Source organism: Kogia breviceps, chromosome 4 (genome assembly GCF_026419965.1).
Source record: "Kogia breviceps isolate mKogBre1 chromosome 4, mKogBre1 haplotype 1, whole genome shotgun sequence".
NCBI classification, from domain to species: domain Eukaryota; kingdom Metazoa; phylum Chordata; class Mammalia; order Artiodactyla; family Physeteridae; genus Kogia; species Kogia breviceps.
The window spans coordinates 173,851,688-173,869,216 of NC_081313.1; the positions used below are offsets into that span (position 1 = coordinate 173,851,688).

At 55.7% G+C, this 17,529-nt stretch overlaps 2 protein-coding genes across 2 annotated transcripts; both read right to left on the bottom strand.

Moving 5' to 3' along the window:
- Positions 1 to 860: 860 nt before the first annotated feature.
- PRKACA (protein kinase cAMP-activated catalytic subunit alpha) lies at positions 861 to 16,810 on the bottom strand. Its single transcript, XM_059059759.2, has 10 exons — positions 16,712 to 16,810; positions 9,199 to 9,260; positions 8,606 to 8,734; positions 6,077 to 6,175; positions 4,969 to 5,051; positions 4,066 to 4,192; positions 3,878 to 3,973; positions 3,652 to 3,774; positions 1,447 to 1,611; positions 861 to 1,031 (listed from the first exon to the last, which is right to left on the bottom strand). The coding sequence occupies exons 1-10, from the start codon at positions 16,755 to 16,757 to the stop codon at positions 906 to 908; spliced, it is 1,056 nt and encodes a 351-aa protein (XP_058915742.1). The 5' UTR covers positions 16,758 to 16,810; the 3' UTR covers positions 861 to 905.
- Positions 11,296 to 11,948, bottom strand: SMIM46 (small integral membrane protein 46). The gene has a single exon (XM_067033441.1). The coding sequence runs from the start codon at positions 11,851 to 11,853 to the stop codon at positions 11,569 to 11,571; it is 285 nt and encodes a 94-aa protein (XP_066889542.1). The 5' UTR covers positions 11,854 to 11,948; the 3' UTR covers positions 11,296 to 11,568.
- Positions 16,811 to 17,529: the final 719 nt, after the last annotated feature.

Below are 17,529 nucleotides of genomic sequence, written 5' to 3' on the forward strand. Positions count from 1 at the left end.
AAGACCCTGGGCTCGGGGCTCCCCCTCTATCTTTTCAGGGAACAACTCCTCTTTGGCAGGGAGAGGGGCAGCTGCTTTGTCTGGGTCCCGAAGCCCAAGGGTTGAAGACAGGTCTATTGGGGCAGAGGGAGTGGGGGCTTCCTAAAGGGGCTGAGACCCTTCCAGTCTTGGCAGGGGACCCCGAGGGGGCGGGGGAGATTAGCAGCTTGGGGGAGAGGTTTGAACCCCAGCTCCTTCCTTTACAGTCTGCTTCCCAGCCTTGTTAAAATTGATTTGGGGAGGAGGGGCATGGGAAGGGGTGGGAGAGGAAGGAGGGAGGGAGGCATCGGTGGAACTTAAATAAGATTGTAAATTGTTTTTAAAAAATATTCTATTAAGTAGCCCGCTGAACATGTCACTAAAATCTTTCCTTCCCTGGCAAGATTGCTCTGAAGGGAAGGTTAGCCTTTCATTCATTTGCCCTTAGAGAGTGGTGCCTGTGGTTTTTTTTTTGGGGGGGGGGGCAGGTGGCTGGAGTTAAGTTTGGGCCCCTCTTTCCACACCCTGTCCCTGACACACCAGCCAAGACCTGGTCTGACCTGAAGAAGGGAAGAACTGAGAAACTCGTTTAAAACAGGCAGAAGTGGGCTAGAGTGGGGGGCTGTGGGAGGCAAAAGCGGTAGGGGGAATGGGGGGGCAGGAGGGAGAAGGGGGTGAGGGGGAGCAGCTGGTGTTTCCCTCCAAATATCTGGGCTTCCTGCTCCCCCTACCCTGGAGGGTGGGGCAGGGGTGGGTGAAATTAGATGCAAGGGACTCTGGGGCCCTCTGGCTGTTCAATCCAACCCTCCCACCCACCACAAAAAAAAAAAAAAAAAAAAAAAAAAAAGAAATAAAGAAAGAAAACCCATGGGGGCACAGGCACACCCCTAAAACTCAGAAAACTCCTTGCCACACTTCTCATTGATGGAGACTCGGATCTCTTCCTCCTCATAGTCGTCAAAGTTACTCGTGTCCCCAGGGCCTTTAAACTTTGGTATGAAGGGAGCTTCCACCTGGAGAGGGGTCAAGAACCATTCAGACCTCAGCAGTCAACATAATCATAGTTACAACAATAAATGCGAATGGACTAACATTCATGAGATCAATTACTCTGACCCAGGCCTGATCTTAGCATTAGGGTGTGGACTCATCTTAACAACCCAAGAATCTTATTATAGCCAACTCACCCATGGGGAAATTACTGTCCAGAGAGGGAAGTCTCCTATTCAAGGTCACAGAGTGGCCAAATGACCCCACAATTCTGTTTCTATACCCCAAATGCTCTAAGTTGCCTCATCTAAATTGACCCAGAGCCCGCAGCCTATTTTCAAATTCCCCTTCCCTTTTCATCTCTCCATTGGCAATACTCCCTGGCTCTTGCCCACCCCCTTCCAAAACCCTCAGAGCACAGGGGGAAGGGGAGCCTACCTTCCTCTGGTAGATGGCGATCCAGTCAGTCGTGGCAAACCACTTGTGGTTCTTGATGTCATTGACCCCGTTCTTGAGGTTCCCAAAGCGTTTGGTGAGGTCCACCTGCAGGAGGTTCCGCAGCAGATCCTTCAGGTCGGAGCTGAAGTGGGACGGGAACCGCACCTGGAGAGGGGGTAACACAGACAGATTGGGAAACTGATCTGGAGCTTGGGGAGCCCAGAACACTGCCTTCACCATCCAATTGTCTTATTGGGTGGAGGACGCCAAACCAGAGTGTGCATCGGAATTCTGTTAAAACAGCTTGCTGGGCCCACTGGAGTTTCTGATTCAGGATATCTGATTCAGGTGGGGCCTGAAAGTCTATATTTCTAGGCAGTTCCTGGGCCATGCTGATGCTGCTGGAGAGCTAAGAGCTATGAGGTTCCCATTTTATTCTTCTGTCTGCACCATGCGGCTTGTGGGATCTTAGTTCCCCAACCAGGGATTGAACCCAGGCCCTCGGCAGTGGAAGTCCAGAGTCCTAACCACTGGATTGCCAGGGAATTCCCGAGGTTCCCATTTCTGTTTCCTGAGAAGAGGAAACTGAGGCTTTTAAGGATTAAACAGCTTGCCTAAGATCACACAAAGGAGCAGGGCAAGTTGGTTCCATCTGGGGTCTGTTGGACTCCGGAACTTGCATTCTTAGTCACTGCTTCCTAAGGCAGCTCTGCTGGGGTCTGGGGACTTCAGAAATATTCATGCTTCTAAGAGAAATAATTGTCTGTCTGTCTGTCTCTCTCTCTCTCTCTGCATAGCTAAGGCTCTCCGTTCTTTAAGGCTCAGTTCAACTCTTCCAGAAACTTTCCCCAAATGCTTTGAGTCCACAGCTTTGTATGCAAGCAGTCACTGGATTTAGAGCTGCAAGAACCGACTCCCAGCACTGCTCTGCCTCTTCCATGCTGTGTGACCTTGGCCACGGCCCTTAACCTCTCTGGGCCTGTGCCTGCCTCTCTGGCATGAGGCAGATATCCCAGGGTTGCATGAGGGAGATAATCCCACTGAGGGTGCGTGGGAACTGTGAAATGCTACAAAGAAGGGAGTCACGCTCATCTTCTCTCCCCCCTCGAAAACTTCTATGGCTTTTTTTTTTTTTTCCCCCCACTCTGGGCCATTTTCTTGGCAATTTTGATTCTGCCTGATGGCAGACACTTCATCTTTCCCTGTTTTAGTGACCAGGTGGTGATTCTCTCAACCTCTCTGAGAGGCAAGTGGCTAGGTTCCCCAGTTCTGAGATGGATAAGACTCAGAGAAGCAAAGACATTGGCCTGAGGTTTCAAAGCCGATGGGTGGCAGAGCTGGGACTTAGAGCCAGGTCAGCCCACCTAGGCTGAGCTGGGAGCCATTCCCACCATTTCCTGGGCCAGATTGAGGGATGGCTGGTCCTCCTGGTGAGGTGGGTGAGCTGCAGTCAGAGGTGGGGTCCCCAACCTCTTTTGAGACGATGCTGCCGTGTGATCTTGAACCAGACATGTCCAATCTCTGCACCTCAGCTTCCTCACTCCCTCAGAGTGCTGGGGTATGACCGAGGGGGTGCATGGGGCTGCGGGTACTTAATGCACTCTGGGACTCTAACGGTTCCGCCACCCCTTACCCACACTCTGCAAGTTAGAAAGTCTGCATTTGGGAAAGGAGGCAGGGCCTTACGTCCAAAGTGACTCCCCGGAGGGGTCTGGGGTAGCACCTGGGAACTGAATATGCTCGCTTTTTTGCTGTGAAACTTGTGAAAATTCATGCTAAGGGGGCCGACTAGAGACGAGACGAGCCTCCTGGCAGGCAGGGCAGGAGTTTGGGTGAGACCTGGGGTTTTGAAGACCCTTAGGATTTCGGCACTGTGGTCCAGAATCAGACAGCGAGGTTGTGTGAAGTGGTGGCCTCAGTTAGCGTAGTGGGTGTGTCTGGCTTCACCACCTGGCCTGACTTGATGAACTTCTCGATTGTTCTTTTTCTGTTTTTCTTTGGCCGCCCCACACAGCACTCGGGATCTTAGTTCCCCAGCTAGGGATCGAACCTGTGCCCCCTGCAGTGGAAGCTCAGAGTCCGAACCACTGGACTGCCAGGGGAAGTCCCTAGACTGTTCTGACAATGACGATCCGGGCTCCACAGTGAGCAGGACAGGCAGGGAAGGGTCAGTCTTAGGCCTGAGCCCCCACATCCGGGCCTCACCTTCCCAGAGACAATCTTCTCATAGATCTGGATGGGCTGGTCAGCGAAGAAGGGCGGGTAGCCAGCGGCCATCTCATAGATGAGAACCCCCAGGGCCCACCAGTCCACAGCTTTGTTGTAGCCCTGGAGTGAGAGGAGGGGAGCAGGTGAGGGGAGAAGCGTGAGGAGGGGGCCACCGGCAGTGGAGCAGGCCTCAGAGCGGTGGGAGGGGTAGGGAAGCGCCTACTTTACTCAGGATGATCTCGGGGGCCAGGTACTCGGGGGTGCCGCACAAGGTCCAGGTGCGGCCTTTCACACGCTTGGCGAAACCGAAGTCTGTCACCTGTGGGCACAAGAACGGGCGGTTGGCCGGGAGGGTGGGAGGGTTGAGGCTGTGGCCACCTGGGGCTGCCCCTCGCCCAGCCCAGTGGGCACCTGAATGTAGCCTTGCTGGTCGATAAGGAGGTTCTCCGGCTTCAGGTCCCGGTAGATGAGATCGAGCGAGTGCAGGTACTCGAAGGTCAGGACAATCTGGGCTGCGTAGAAGCGGGCATGGGGCTCACTGATGGGGACAAGCAGGGAGAGGATGGGTGAGAGTGGCTGACCGCACCAGCAGGACCTGCCCACCCCCAAATGGTCCAGCAGGTGGGCCCATCGAGCTGCCTCCAGCCCAGCGATCAGAATGCATCAGCAGAGCAGCCTTATTCATATACAGCCCCGAACTGGAAACAGCCCAAATGTCCATCAACAGAGGAATGGAATCACAGATTGTGATAGATTCCTACAATGGGATCCTACCCAACACCACCACCAGGACAAATGATGAATATACCCAACAATGTGGCTGGATCACAAAACGATTGTGTGAAGCAAGAGAAGAAAGGGACAAAAGAATATGAACTGTGTGATTCCATTTATATCAAATCCAGACCCAGACCAAACACATTTATGGTGTTTGAAGCCAGAAAGGACGTTTGCCTTTGTTGGGGTGGTGATTTGCCAGGAAAGGCATTTGAGGGAATTTTCTGGGGTGGTGGTTACACATGTGAATGCAGCTGTCAAACCTCACGGAACAGGGTATTGAAAAACCTGTGCATTTTATTGCATGTAAAGTGCGTATCTATATAAATAAGATAGCACAAATTTAAGAACGACGTGAAATTGCCCACTCACATGGTGACGCCTAAGTCACCGTGTTTGTTTTGTTTCGTGGTGGCTGAGACATTGTAGATTCCTCAGCTCGGGGTACAAGAACCCACAGGGACCTGGAGAGGCCACTTCCACGGACGACACCCACGCGCACCCCAGGCCCAGGGTGGCAGGGGGCGTCGGGCTCACCTGAACCTCCCGATCCGCCGCAGGTGTGAGAACATCTCCCCACCAGGCACGTACTCCATGATCATGTATAAGTTTGAGTTGTCCTGTGGGAGGCAGCAGCGGATCAGGGCCCCACTCCCCAAGCCCCAGGCCCCATCTGAAGGCAGGTGTCAGACGTAAAGCGACAACAATTTTGGTTCCCACGTGAAGCACGTTCCAAGTGCCAGGCACTGTGCCCACTGATTACCTGTGTCATTTCATTCTGCCCGTGAGAAAGAAGGGGCAGCCATGATCCTGCCGACGGGGGCCAAAAGTGAGGGCTGGCTAGAGGTACATCAGGGACCTGGCTGGCAGGCCTGGGCTGCAGAGAGAACTCTGTGGTGGTTCCTACCTGTGACTGTCTCGAGCAAGGCTCTCGGGGCCACAGTTTTGTCATGTGCCAAATGGGACCAGGATGGGGTACAGGTTTTGTGAGGCCCCCCCCTCAAAATAAAAGTCAGGCCCCTTGTTAAAAAAATGATTATGAATTTCAAGATGGTGGCAGCAGAGCCTTAAACAAAGCGTGGGGTCCTTGTGACTGCTAGGCTCACGGGCCCCGAGGGGCCTTTCCCGACTCTCACAGTCATGGCTTAGGAAGGCACCCAAAACAGCTCACGCAGGGTGCTCGTGATGCGGTTGGAACTGTCGTGGCAGCCCCACCAGGTGGGGCCTGCCATGATGCCCATTTTACAGATGAAGAAACTAAGGCTCATGGGAGTGAAGTTTCTTGCCAGGTTCGCACAGCCAGGAAGTGCAAGGCTGGGATTTGAACCCAGGCTGAGCGGCAGTTTGTGGCTGTGTGTCAGGTTCTTGCCGTAAGTGGAACGATGATTTTGAGGGATGTGATCCAGGTTGGGGGACTTCCCCAAGGTTATCAAGCTATAAGTTGGCAGGCCCACTTGAACGTGGGGTCTATCAGAGCCCCAGGCTGACTTGCCCTCCACCCCCGGGGGTCTTCTTCACCGCTCCCCCATCAGTGGGTCTGCCTTTTCGGGCCACCACTGGCTGTGGTTGGCTGAGCCCCAGCTCTGGGAACCCAGAGGCTGCACCACCCGGCAGTGGCCCTGGTCTGCGGCCGCTGGGACCCCACCTTGAAGGAGAACTCGAGTCTGACAAGGAACGGAAAGTTGACCGCTTGCAGGATGCGCTTTTCGTTCAGGGTGTGCTCGATCTGTTTCAGCTTTACCACCTGCAGGGGTGGGAGGGAAAAGGAGAGAGAAGGGGGTGTGAGAGAGCTCTTTTCTTCCCTGCCACCCAAAAGTAGATGTGCCAGGGCCGGGCCAGGTCCTCCATCCAGAATCGTTTGAGTGCCTGGGGCCTGTGAAGCCCTGGGCTGGGTGCCTGTCCCCACATGGCATGCAGTTCAGGGCAAGAACACATGAGTCACCAGGCCACAGGGGTCAGAGCTGTGGTGGGGGAAGCTTGGGGCCTGTGGATGCCCAGATAAGGCATCTGGTGAAGCCTGGGGAGTCAGAGAAGGCTTCCTGGAGGAAGGGGCAGCTGAGTTGAAACCAAACAGACAGGTGGGAGTAGCACCCAAGCAAGAGGTGGGAGATTTAGAAATACCTTCCCTGCATCTAGAGGACACCCCGCCCCCCATATCCACTTGAACCCAGGGCTAATTCCTCCTCAGCCCTCAGCTGTCCCCAGCCGCCATCTCACACTCTCTGACAAGAGCCCTGAGGGGTACGCAATGGGAGCATGCAAGTTTGGAAGCCCAGATGCAGAGAGGGGAAGTGCAGTGCCCCCAAGTTCACATGCAGCTGGTCAACGTCAGTCCAGCTTGTCACACGCAGGCAGCCTGGCCCCTTGGTCAGCTCCAAGCCCCACTGCACTGGGGCTTTTTCTGCTTTGCTCACAGCTACATCGTTTGGGTCTGCACTGTCCAGTAGATTCCACACTAGCCACGTACGGTTGCTGAGTACTTGAAATGTGGTTCATTGACTGGGGAGCCAAGTTTAAAATTTGAAGTATCTAAAATGAAAATTTAGGGCTTCCCTGATGGTGTAGTGGTTAAGAATCCACCTGCCGGCGCAGGGGACACGGATTTGATCTTCCTGGTCTGGGAAGATCCCACATGCCGTGGAGCAACTAAGCCCATGAGCCACAACTACTGAGCCCGCACGCCACAACTACTTAAGCCCTTGCGCCTAGAGCCCGCGCTCCGCAACAAAGCCACCGCACTGAGAAGCCAGCGCACTGCGATGAAGAGTAGCCCCTGCTCTCTGCAACTAGAGAAAGCCCGCGCTCAGCAACGAAGACCCAAGGCAGCCAAAAGAAAACATATATATATATAAAATGAAAATTTAAGGACTTCCCTGGCAGCACAGTGGTTAAGAATCTACGTGCCGGCGCAGGGGACACGGATTTGATCTTCCTGGTCTGGGAAGATCCCACATGCTGTGGAGCAACTAAGCCCGTGCACCACAACTACTGAGCCTGCGCTCTAGAGCCTGTGAGCCACAGCTACTGAGCCCGTGTGCCACAACTACTGAAGCCCTCGTGCCTAGAGCCTGTGTACCGCAAAGAAGAGTATCCCCTGCTTGCTGCAACTAGAGAAAGTCCATGCACAGCAACGAAGACCCAACTCAGCCAAAAGTAAATAAAGAAATAAAAAAAAAAAGAACATTTAAAAACTGATACTTGGCACAGTTACCAGACAACTTTCAAGCCTGTTTGGAACAACCTGGGCTACGTGAATCTGCTTTTTCAATTTCTCTCCTTTTTCTTGTCTTTCCAGTGAAAATTAACCTCTGAATGGAGATGTGTTATATGTGTAAAATACATGCTGAATTTCTAAGACTTAGTATGGAAAAAAAGAATGTAAAATGTCTCATTAAGGATATTTCTACACTGGATACATACGTTGATATTGTAGATATACTGGCTTAATTACAACATATTGTTAAAATGAATTCTGCCTTTAAAAAATTTTTAAAACTAGGATTCTAGGGAATTCCCTGGTGGTTCAGTGGTTAGGACTCCGTGCTCTCACTGCCGAGGGCCTGGGGTTCGATCCCTGGTTGGGGAACTAAGATCCTGCAAGCCACACAGTGCTACCAAATAAATAAAAATAAATAAAATGAGGATTCTAGAAAATTTAAAACCACATGTGGCTTGTGTGTTATGTCTCCTGGATGGTGCTGCTCTAGAGCATTGCCTGGCAAAAAGTAGGGTTTCAAAAATATTTGCAAAGGGCGGGGGGTGGTGTGATGAATTGGGAGATTGGGATCGACAATATATACACCAATATGTATAAAATGGATAACTAATAAGAACCTTCTGTATACAAAAATAAATAAAATAAAATTCAAAAAATAAATATTTACAGAAAGAAGGTCTGTGTAAACATCACTTCCTCCAGGAAGACTTCTGGCTTCCTCGATGCAGCCTAGGTGTCTGAGCCCGTGTGGGCTTTACGTCTTAGGGTACTTTCCCTCCTGGGGAAAGCTTCCTGAAGGCAGCATGGTACCCTTCCCGCCCTTGGGTCTGGCACATTATGGAGGCTCAGGAAATAGCTGGTGAGTGGATAGGTGGGCAGACCACTCCAGGTGGTGAGAACAGCCCAGGCAAAGCCCTGGTGGCTGGGAGCAGGGCCCTGTGGCAGGGCTGGGCTCACCTTCTGTTTATCGAGGATCTTCATGGCAAAGTGGCTCCCGGTCTCCTTGTGCTTCACCAGCATCACCCGCCCGAAGGAGCCCGTGCCGAGGGTCTTGATTCGTTCAAACTGATCCAAATGGGCTGTATTCTGTGGGCAGAAGGGTCTGGAGAGTCAGGGACCACCCCTCCACCCCATCTAGCCTGCTAGGCCAAAGTTTGGGGTGTTCCCTCTGCCACCAGCAGAGGGGGCCCTGGGGACCAGGTGGAGCTAAGGGGGTGAGGACGGGGGGCGGGGTGGGGGGTGGAAAAACAAGATGGCGGAGGGTACATTCCTCAAGGCTGGTGGCAGGGGCCAGATCCGGCCCTGGCCTGGGGCCCAGGAGCTGCTGGCAGCTGCCTGGGGGGCAGGGGCCGCCAGTTGGACCGGGTTGGTGGGGTGGGGGAGCCTGGCAGTGAGTGATCAGGTGCCCCCATGGGCACCTAGGGAGCGAATGAGGGCAGGTCTGGAGCCCTCCACGGGGCCATAAAATCCTAGCCATGGCACAGGGATGCAGTTGAGGGGCAGGGGGCTGCCAGCTATCCCTCCCAGGGCTCTGTACCCAGGGGACTTACCTGAGCAGGATTTTCCCATTTTTTAAGAAAATCTTCTTTGGCTTTGGCTAAGAACTCTTTCACTGAAAGGAAAAGAGGAGAGAGTGAGATGGAGACCCCATCTTGGTGGCATGGGCCCGGGCTATTCCTGGGGAGATGCCAATTTGTGGAAAGTGGGGTGCAGTCGTCTCAATCCAGAGCCTGACCTTCTCCCAGTGCCTTCGGGTGTCCTGACTGAGTCTGAGGGTAGCCTGGCAGGGGTGGGGGGGCCCTGATCTGGGCTGGGGTCTGGGGTCTCCTTTACTACAGAGAGGTGGGGTCCAGCCTCGATTCTGTCCAAAATGGGGGACAGGGCAACTCGGGGGTCACTCTCAGGGGGACAGAGAGCAGCGCCCAGGCCAGCCCACCCCCACTCGCCCCAGTTCTGACTGACATTCCAGGGCCAGGGACGACGCCAGCCGAAGTATTTATAGCCTCGGGATTTGGCTGCTCCTCTGGCCCCTTCTCTGGGGAGACCGGCCCGGGGTGGAGGCCTCTGGGGCTCGGGTAGCAGGCGCCCTTGGGGGGTTCAGCTGTTGCCTTGGCCCCCAGCTGGCTCCATTCCCACCGTTGCCAATGGAGGGGCCCTCGTTCCAGAGCTCGTTCAAGGGAAGCCTCGCCTGATGCCTGCCCCCTACAGGCCCTTCAACACCCCAAGGCGAACATCACCATCTGGCTAACATTGAAAACTTCCTGGCGGACCCTGGGCTTGCTGCTTTGAGTCCACTATCTCACTTGGTTCACTTGTCGACTTTCCTTTTATCCATTCCGTTTACCACCCTAGGAAACTGAGACCTGAAAACAGGCATTCCCGCCCATGTGGAGAGGCAGCCCGGCAAAACAGTTAAGGGACAGGACTCTGGGATGAGATCAAGTTCAGATCCCAGCCTGGTCCCTGATGAGCTGTGTGACCTTAGGCCACTGATTGCACCTCTGGGCCTTGGTTTTCCTCATCTGTAAAATGGGGATAATAATAGTAATGACCTGTGGGGTGGTTGTGAGGACTGAATGAGTTAATCTTGGCAAAGGGGGTTTGGATGGTGGCCGGTACAGGGGTTAGTGCCATATAAATGTCAGCTATTAATTTTAAGTAGTTTTTAAAATGGAGGTATAAAATACAGGAGGAGCACTGAGTGCTCAAATCTTAAATGCTCAACCTGATGGATTCTTACGGTATGGACATGTCCTTGTAACCCCCCCCTGGGGTCAGGCGCCGCGCTGTCGTTCAGGGACCCTCCCTGTGTGCCAGCTCTCTGCTGAGTGCTTTCCATGCTTCATTCCCACACTGATGGCTCAGAGCTGCTATTACTCTCATTGTACAGATGAGAAGACTGGTCTCAGATCACTTCCCAGACCCCACTGCCCACGAGGTGAACTGCTTTGCTTCTGACTGGTTGCAGGGCACCAGGGTGGCCCACGGACAGAGCCGTCCTCAACCCTGATGTTCCTGGGACGGTTGCCACCCTGAGGGGTCCCGCACACTGGTACTTTGGCCTTGCCTATCATCTGCCTATCTCACCCATATGCAGTGCCAGGAATCCCCACAGCCTTGTGGGTAGCCACCCCCCGCCCCCCATCACCTGCGCAAGGCTCTCCCTCAGCACTTGCAGAGAAGACCCTTCCGTGGAGCTGCAAGCGTGGCAGACGGAGGAGAGACTGTGGGCTAGGAAAGCCCTACAAAGAATGACCAGGCAGAGAGGGGGTGGTCAAGGAATGGCCAAGAGTCCTAGGCTGGTGCCTGGCTGAGCTACCAACTGTCTGAGACCTCCCTGAGCCTGGGGGCTGCACCACATCCAATGCTTTCACTGGCAGAATCTTTTTTGACACACAGCACCTTCCTTGGAAACCTCCAAACGTACACACTGAATTCTGGATGAAGGTGGGGGTGAAGGCACCCTCTTGGGATTCCACCGTCACCCACCCAAAAAGGCAGAGAGGAGTGAGTTTAAGAGGAATCCTGCTTCCTCTTTGCTTTCAGCAATCCCTGAGAGCTGCCATGTCCTGTTTTTCCCAACGTGGTGGGTCTGTGCCTCTGTCTGTCTGCTGGTACCCCCACTAAGAGGCTCCACACGGTGCCTTGATTCTGACACAGCCCTGTTCTGGCCTTTCGAAGTGCTGAAGGGCCCAGGCTGTGTGCTCTCTGGTGCCATCAGCTTGCCAGATTTGGGGATGGGGCACAGGGTGTGGCAGTACCAGGAAGAGTGGGCAGATAAAGAGAGATAATGATGGGGGAAACCCCAGCCAGGAGCCCCCATACTCACCTCTGCCTCCTGCCTCTTCCAGCAGAGGGTAAAATGGGGGGTAGAGTGGGATGGGGTGATCTGGAGCCCATCTACCCCTGGCCAGCGAGGCTCAGGGTGCTGGCTGCGGCTTAGGTGCCCAGAGGGTGCGGCGCAGGTAGCCCAGGAAACGGACAGTCACATGGCCCCAGAGAAGCAGCTGCAGCCACAGCTGGAAGGTGGTCTCTGAGTCTCCATCCCAGCTTCTACCTGACCCCGAATCCATCCCAGGCCTCCCTAAGCTCTCCCTGGAATCTTCCCTTTGCAGGGAAGCCAGGAATACGCAGAGCCTCTGAGCTGGCTTCCTCGGGAGGGCCTCGGGGGACAGGGGAGGAGGAGCTGGTTGCCAGGGAAGCATTTAAAGGTACCTGCTCCCACTGGCCAAGGTTTGTAAAGGCCCTCCTTGGCAGGAGGTGGTGGGAAGATTCTCCTGAGGGTGTCCCTCCTCAGGCTGCCCTGCCTGCCCTGGGGCGGGGTGCTAAAGCTAACTTCCGGTTCCGTTCCGGGGGGGAACACTGCTCCTGGGAGGCCAGGCCCTGCCTGTCTCGGTGGGTACTGGACCACCCTGAGGATGACACCCAATGTGCCCAGGGCAGTGCCACTGGGCAGAGGGGAAGGAGTTCAGGCTCAGGCCCAGGCAGCAGCTGGGGCCTCCCCGGGGGCCAAAGAGGCCCCAGAGCTCCATTAATTAGCCGAAAGAGCAGCTGGAGAGAAAGGTGGGAGTGGTTGGGGGGGCGGTGAGAGCTACCCTATCTCCTCCCCCAAGTGCTCTTTGAACCCGCAGCTCCCAAATTCTGCTACTTTGAGAAAGAAATGGGTACATCTGACTTTGTCTTGCTTCTGTGCAGGGGCGGAGAGGGGAATGGCATCCTGGGATGTCCTTGGCCTCTAGCAAACCTTGCCCTGTGCTTGGCTCTGCTCTCAGCCATGAGACTCCAAACCGGAAACAAGACGCTAAACCCCGGGGTGGGGGAGGGGGAGGCAGCCTTGACCATCTTCCTCCTTCTTTCCAGATCCCCAAAGAAGTGGAGGCTCAGTGGAAGCTTCTCCAGAGAGCACCTGGCACCCACGGCCCCTGCTGACAACAGGAAGTGGCAGAGAAGGGAAACCCAGCTGGCTGCTTGTCTTTAGAGCCTGTCAGCCGGCCCATGTCTCCCACAGGAGGGGTGCCAGCCTCCACCGTGGTCCGGATTCAGTTGGAGCTCACAGAGAGAGCATCCCTCAAAAAGCCAGGGCCCCATCAGGAGGCAGGAGCCCAGCCTCAGACAGCCCCAGGCAACAATCTCAGGACCTGCTGCTCCCCGAAACCTGGTTGTCCTGGAAATTCTGGGGCAGGAGTGCCAAGCCCTGGACTGGACCATCCCCCAGCCTGAGCTGGACCCCAACACTGGACTGGACCAAACTTCAGTCTGATGGACCCTCATTCTACACTGGGCCACTGTCCATTATGATGTGGACTCCACCACTGAGCTGGACCAACCCTCAATCTGAGCTGAACCTCAGCACTGAGCTGGACTACCCCATTGCCTGGCTCTGAGCTGGACCCCCGCTCTGGGTGGACCATCCCCCCCTTGTCTGAACGGAACCACCCATCATCTCGCCTGCTCTTCCCCAGGCCCCCCAGCTCAGGGTTGTTAGTAAGGGAGGGTTTCTAGGGCCAGCCAGGGGTCCACAGACTTTTCCTCTTCACCTGTTCCCTAAACTCTACTGCAATCCTTCCCTGACTTGAGTGTCAGAGAGTGCCTGGTAAGTTGCTATAGCAACGGGGCTCAGCCTCACCATCACTGGGGTTGAAAGCCATCACTCAGTCTTCCTCTCAGGGCACCAGGACTATGGTGGCTGGGAAGGCTCATGAGACCTCCTGCACCAGCTTGGCCGCCCATCCCCCGAGCCCTGCCTATAGGGGGAGCCAGGGAATTGTGGGGGGGGGGGTGTCAGGAAAAGAAACCCAACCTGGGGCCAGTGGGTGCAGGGAAGGGCCAGAGAGGACCCCAAGCTTCTGTAAGCCTGGTTGGGCTAAAGGAAAAGCTGCCTTGGCAGGACCCTCGTGGGCACCCATACAACTGCCAACGCACAGACGATGTTTGGCCCTCTCAGACTTCTGTAGTACGTTAGAGGGCCACAATTCTTCCCATTTAGGGACCTCTTGGGAGCAGTTCTCATTCTCGGAGCCTGGATCTGCTTGTCCCTGGGACCTGGGGGGGGGGCGTATCTGGAGGGCTCCTTCTCACTAGACCTGTCCCTTCTCCCGTGGACCAGCTCTCAGGGGTGCCTTTGGCCAGGGCAGCCAAGGCCTGAGCTCCACTTGGTTGCCTGTCCCCAGGGCCTCTTGAGGCCACTGCCCTCTCTCAATTCCTCCAGCTTGCTCAGGGCCCAGGGCTTGGTCTTGTTTTCCTTTGCCCTCTTAGCATCTTACCCAGGCCCCTGCCAATGACTCTGGCAACTTTGGGTACAGATTTCCCCCACTCCACCCCAGGGCTCATTCTGGATCCCTACCCTCTTGGGAGGAGGCCAATGCTGTCTTGCCCCGGCATGGAGCCGGTAGTACAGGGGGCTGCAGGATGCTGAACTGGTGCCTACTAAGGTTTGGTCATCTTCCTTACTCCAGTAGGGCTGACATCTGGCAGATGAAATTCAGGTGCCCCCTGCAGGCTGGCCTGGCTACTACTACCCCACCCCCACCCGACCCTAGTTACGAAAAGGCAAATTTTGTCTTAACTCCATCCTCTCAGAATCGGAGATTTGAAGTTCTCTTCAAAGGGGCTTCCTTCCTCATCCTATTTCCTTCTCTGAGAGCCCCTGCAAGCCTCTGGAAGGAAGTACAGCTTAGGGCATTTCCCAAAGTGTGACATAGGTCCCACTGGCAGGGCATGAAATGATTTTAGGGATGTTTCACTTTTCGAGTTACATTGTATTTTAATGCATATCAGAGAGAATATAACTGGCACAGCAATCCCATGATTTCATTTATAATATTGCTTAGGACAGATCAAAATTTACATCTGAACAAAAGTGAGTCAAAATTTTTATTTAAGTTAACAAAATAGAAGTGAATATAGTAAAAATCAGGGAGGCAGCTTGAGAATGTTTGAGTTGGGAAACCCTGGGGTCCAGGAAGTTGTCTGGTAGGTGGATCTGGATGTGAATCCTGCCTCTGTGGCATCATCTATGTCAAACTCAGAGAGCTCGTTTGGCAAATTCAGATAACAGCCCGTTATGAAAAATCACTCGAGCAGATAGATCTGTGGAGACCATTTAGCCTGGCACATCCTAGATGCCCAATAAACAGTGGCTCTATTTCATCTTGATAGTCCATTCTTGGGTGTCCGGCCTGTGCTCTGAATTAGCGGTTCCTTCCGAAGCTTCTGATCTTTTCCTTAGGGCTCCTTTTCCTTGTGTGGCTTTCTACCCCCACTCCCCACTGCATATGTTTGATACGCCTTGAAAGTTTTCCAGGACTATGTCATCTCCCCAACTTTCAACTGAGCCACTGAAATGTACAGCTGCCTGCCTCCACCTTCCACCTCTCAGCTGGTCTCACCTGCTGGGGGCCTGGCCCCTCCCCCTCTGCCTAGTCCCCTCCAAGCTCATGCCCAGACCTTTTTTGGTCACTACGCACCTGCTCCTCTGTCATCAAGCGCTCAGCTACAGGCACTTGCCTTCCCGTCCCCCACCCATCGGTGACACGTCAGGCCTCTCCATGGTTGTTCAGTGACTCTGAGTTCTGCCATTTGAGTCTGGGTGGGAATAAAGTTCCCTGGCTTTCATGCCTGGGTCTTTCTGGGAGGGAGCATTCAGGGAACTCTGACACTGGGGTTTGAGACCAGTAACTGGCAAGAGCATATTTGGATGTGGCCATTCCTTTTCAACTCTATTTCTGGGTAACTGGAAGGGGATCCTAGCTGAGGTCCAGTTTTAGGCCTGGAGTGATGACAATTTAAGAGCTGGAGGACTTGAGGAAGGGGCTGGAGACCATTTCTGAAGGCATTTCCAGATAAAGAATCTGTTTCCCCAGCTCGCTGGAAAAGGCCAATACATTTGGGAGCTGAGGGGGGAATAGTCCCCTCTCTGGCTGAACACTGGGAATGATCAGAATCTATTTGTCTCTTGGCAAAGCAAGTCATTAGATGTCAACCACTTATCTTCCCAACTGCCATCCCTTGAGTCCTCCTTTTCACCATCCCAGCTCAAGCTGAATGAGCCTTGCTAAACCCAGACCCTCTTCATCCCCTACTTTTCATTCCAAGCCAGGAGCTGGTGAAGAAGCCTGGGGGACTGGGTGAATGACAGAGCCTCAGTTGTGAAACAACCATTTATTGAAGGGCCCTCCAAGGAGCCTAGAGCTCACGGGACAGCAGGAGATGGGAAGGGGCTCTCTGCTGACACACACACACACACCCGCCCCAACCCCGGAAAGAGGATGCAATGAATTCCAGCAAGACAGGCTCAAACTTGGCTTTTGAAGCACAGAAGTAGTTCTCTAGGTTCATAAACAGTCTGCTACCCCAGCCAGGGACAGACGCTTGCTTGCAGGAGGAAGCACAAGCAGAGAAGCAGAGTGACAGAGTGAGAGAGGGGCAGAGGGGCCCAGAAAGATCCTGTCCCCCGTGCCAAGTGACACAGAAGAGAAAAACAATGCTGGAGGTGGCTCTGGGAAGTGCTCAAAGGGGACAGAGTGGGTTTGTAGGGGGGCTGTGATAAGGTGAAGAGGGGAAGGGCAGGAGAAAGATGGCGGGGGCTGGAGGGGGGAGGGGTGTGGTCACCAAGTGGCCAAGGTCCCTGCGGGGTGGAGGCATACCCCATAGCACTCCCAGACTGGCAGAGGCCTGGGTCGGGGATTGGCAGTGGATCACATCTGTGTAAGAGGTGAGTGAGGAAGTGGTGGGATTATAATCTGGGGAGAGGGACCAGGAAAGGAGACAGTGGGGAGGTGACAGGGCCCCATGTGGGGCCCCAGCGGTCATACGTGCCATGGTTGGCAGTGACAGCTGGGGGGGAGCACAGTCTTTGCAGTGGGGGGCGGTCTTTGGCAAGGGGGCTCCTACAGGGCCATCTGCGGGCTTTGGGCCCCAACCTTGGACAGGCAGGGGAAGGGGCGCTGCGGGGTAAGCAAAGACAAATGGGGGGGGCGCGTGGGGGGAGGGGCCAGGCAGTGATGGATAGGGAGGGGGCTGGCAGCGCGGGGCCGGGATCGGGGTCACGGCCCGGGCACTCACCGCTCTCCTGTTCGCTGCCCTTCTTGGCCGCGGCGGCGTTGCCCATCGCGGCGGCGGCGGCCGGGGCCGGTCCCGGAGCTGCGGCGCGGCGGGTGCTGGAGGCGGCCCGCGGCCCCGGAGCGCGCTGGGCGGCGGCGGCGGCGGCCCCTCGGGCTGGCTGCGCTGGCTGCGGCGCCGCGACCCCCGCCCAGCCCCTGCTTCCCGCGTCTCTCCGCGCCCGCCCGCCCGGGAACCTCAGCCCAAGTCCGCTGCTGCTGTCCGTGACGCCCCCGCAGCCCGCAGCTCATTGGCCTAGGCCGCCCTGACTGACGGTGCTGCGTTGCCGCCCATTGGTCCTCCGTGACCCTCCCGTGCTGCCATAGGCTCTGGGCCCCATGACTCGCTCCTAGGACACCTGGCCACTCGCGCGCTTGCGAGGCCCCAGCTGGGCGGGCCTAGGCGTCTGATTGGCCGAGGCTCGCGACAGGGCCTGGGGTCCGCCCAGAGAGGCCACCAATTGGCGGAGGCGCGCTGTCCGGCAAGCCCCCGGCAGAACGTTCAGTGTCAATCCGGGGGTGAGGGGGCGGGGCGGAGGTGCAGTCTGCTCCCCGGGCCCGCCCGGTGGGGCGGCGGAGGTTGGCGGGCGGCAGCGCCGCGCTCCGAGGCCCAGAAGGCGGTCCAGGCGGGCGCTCGCCCGGGCCAGTGCGCGCCGCAGTCCCCCGCCCCCGCTCAGTGCTGCAGCGGCTGCCGGCCAGCCAAGGTTGCCGCCGCGGCCCCCCCACCCCAACTCCGGCGCAGCCGCTGTCCACCTGCCAGCGGGGGAGGGGCGCGGTAAGCGC

Bases quoted from the DNA above. Each gene is read 5' to 3' on its own strand.
- SMIM46 (XM_067033441.1), bottom strand. From the start codon at position 11,853: ATGCTTCCCTGGCAACCAGCTCCTCCTCCCCTGTCCCCCGAGGCCCTC.
- PRKACA (XM_059059759.2), bottom strand. From the start codon at position 16,757: ATGGGCAACGCCGCCGCGGCCAAGAAGGGCAGCGAACAGGAGAGCG. The intron at 1,612-3,651 runs GTGAGGCCCGGA...CCCCCTCTCCAG, and splicing joins AGAAGATTGTCTCTGGGAAG to GTGCGGTTCCCGTCCCACTT. The intron at 1,032-1,446 runs GTAGGCTCCCCT...ACCCCTCTCCAG, and splicing joins TCGCCATCTACCAGAGGAAG to GTGGAAGCTCCCTTCATACC.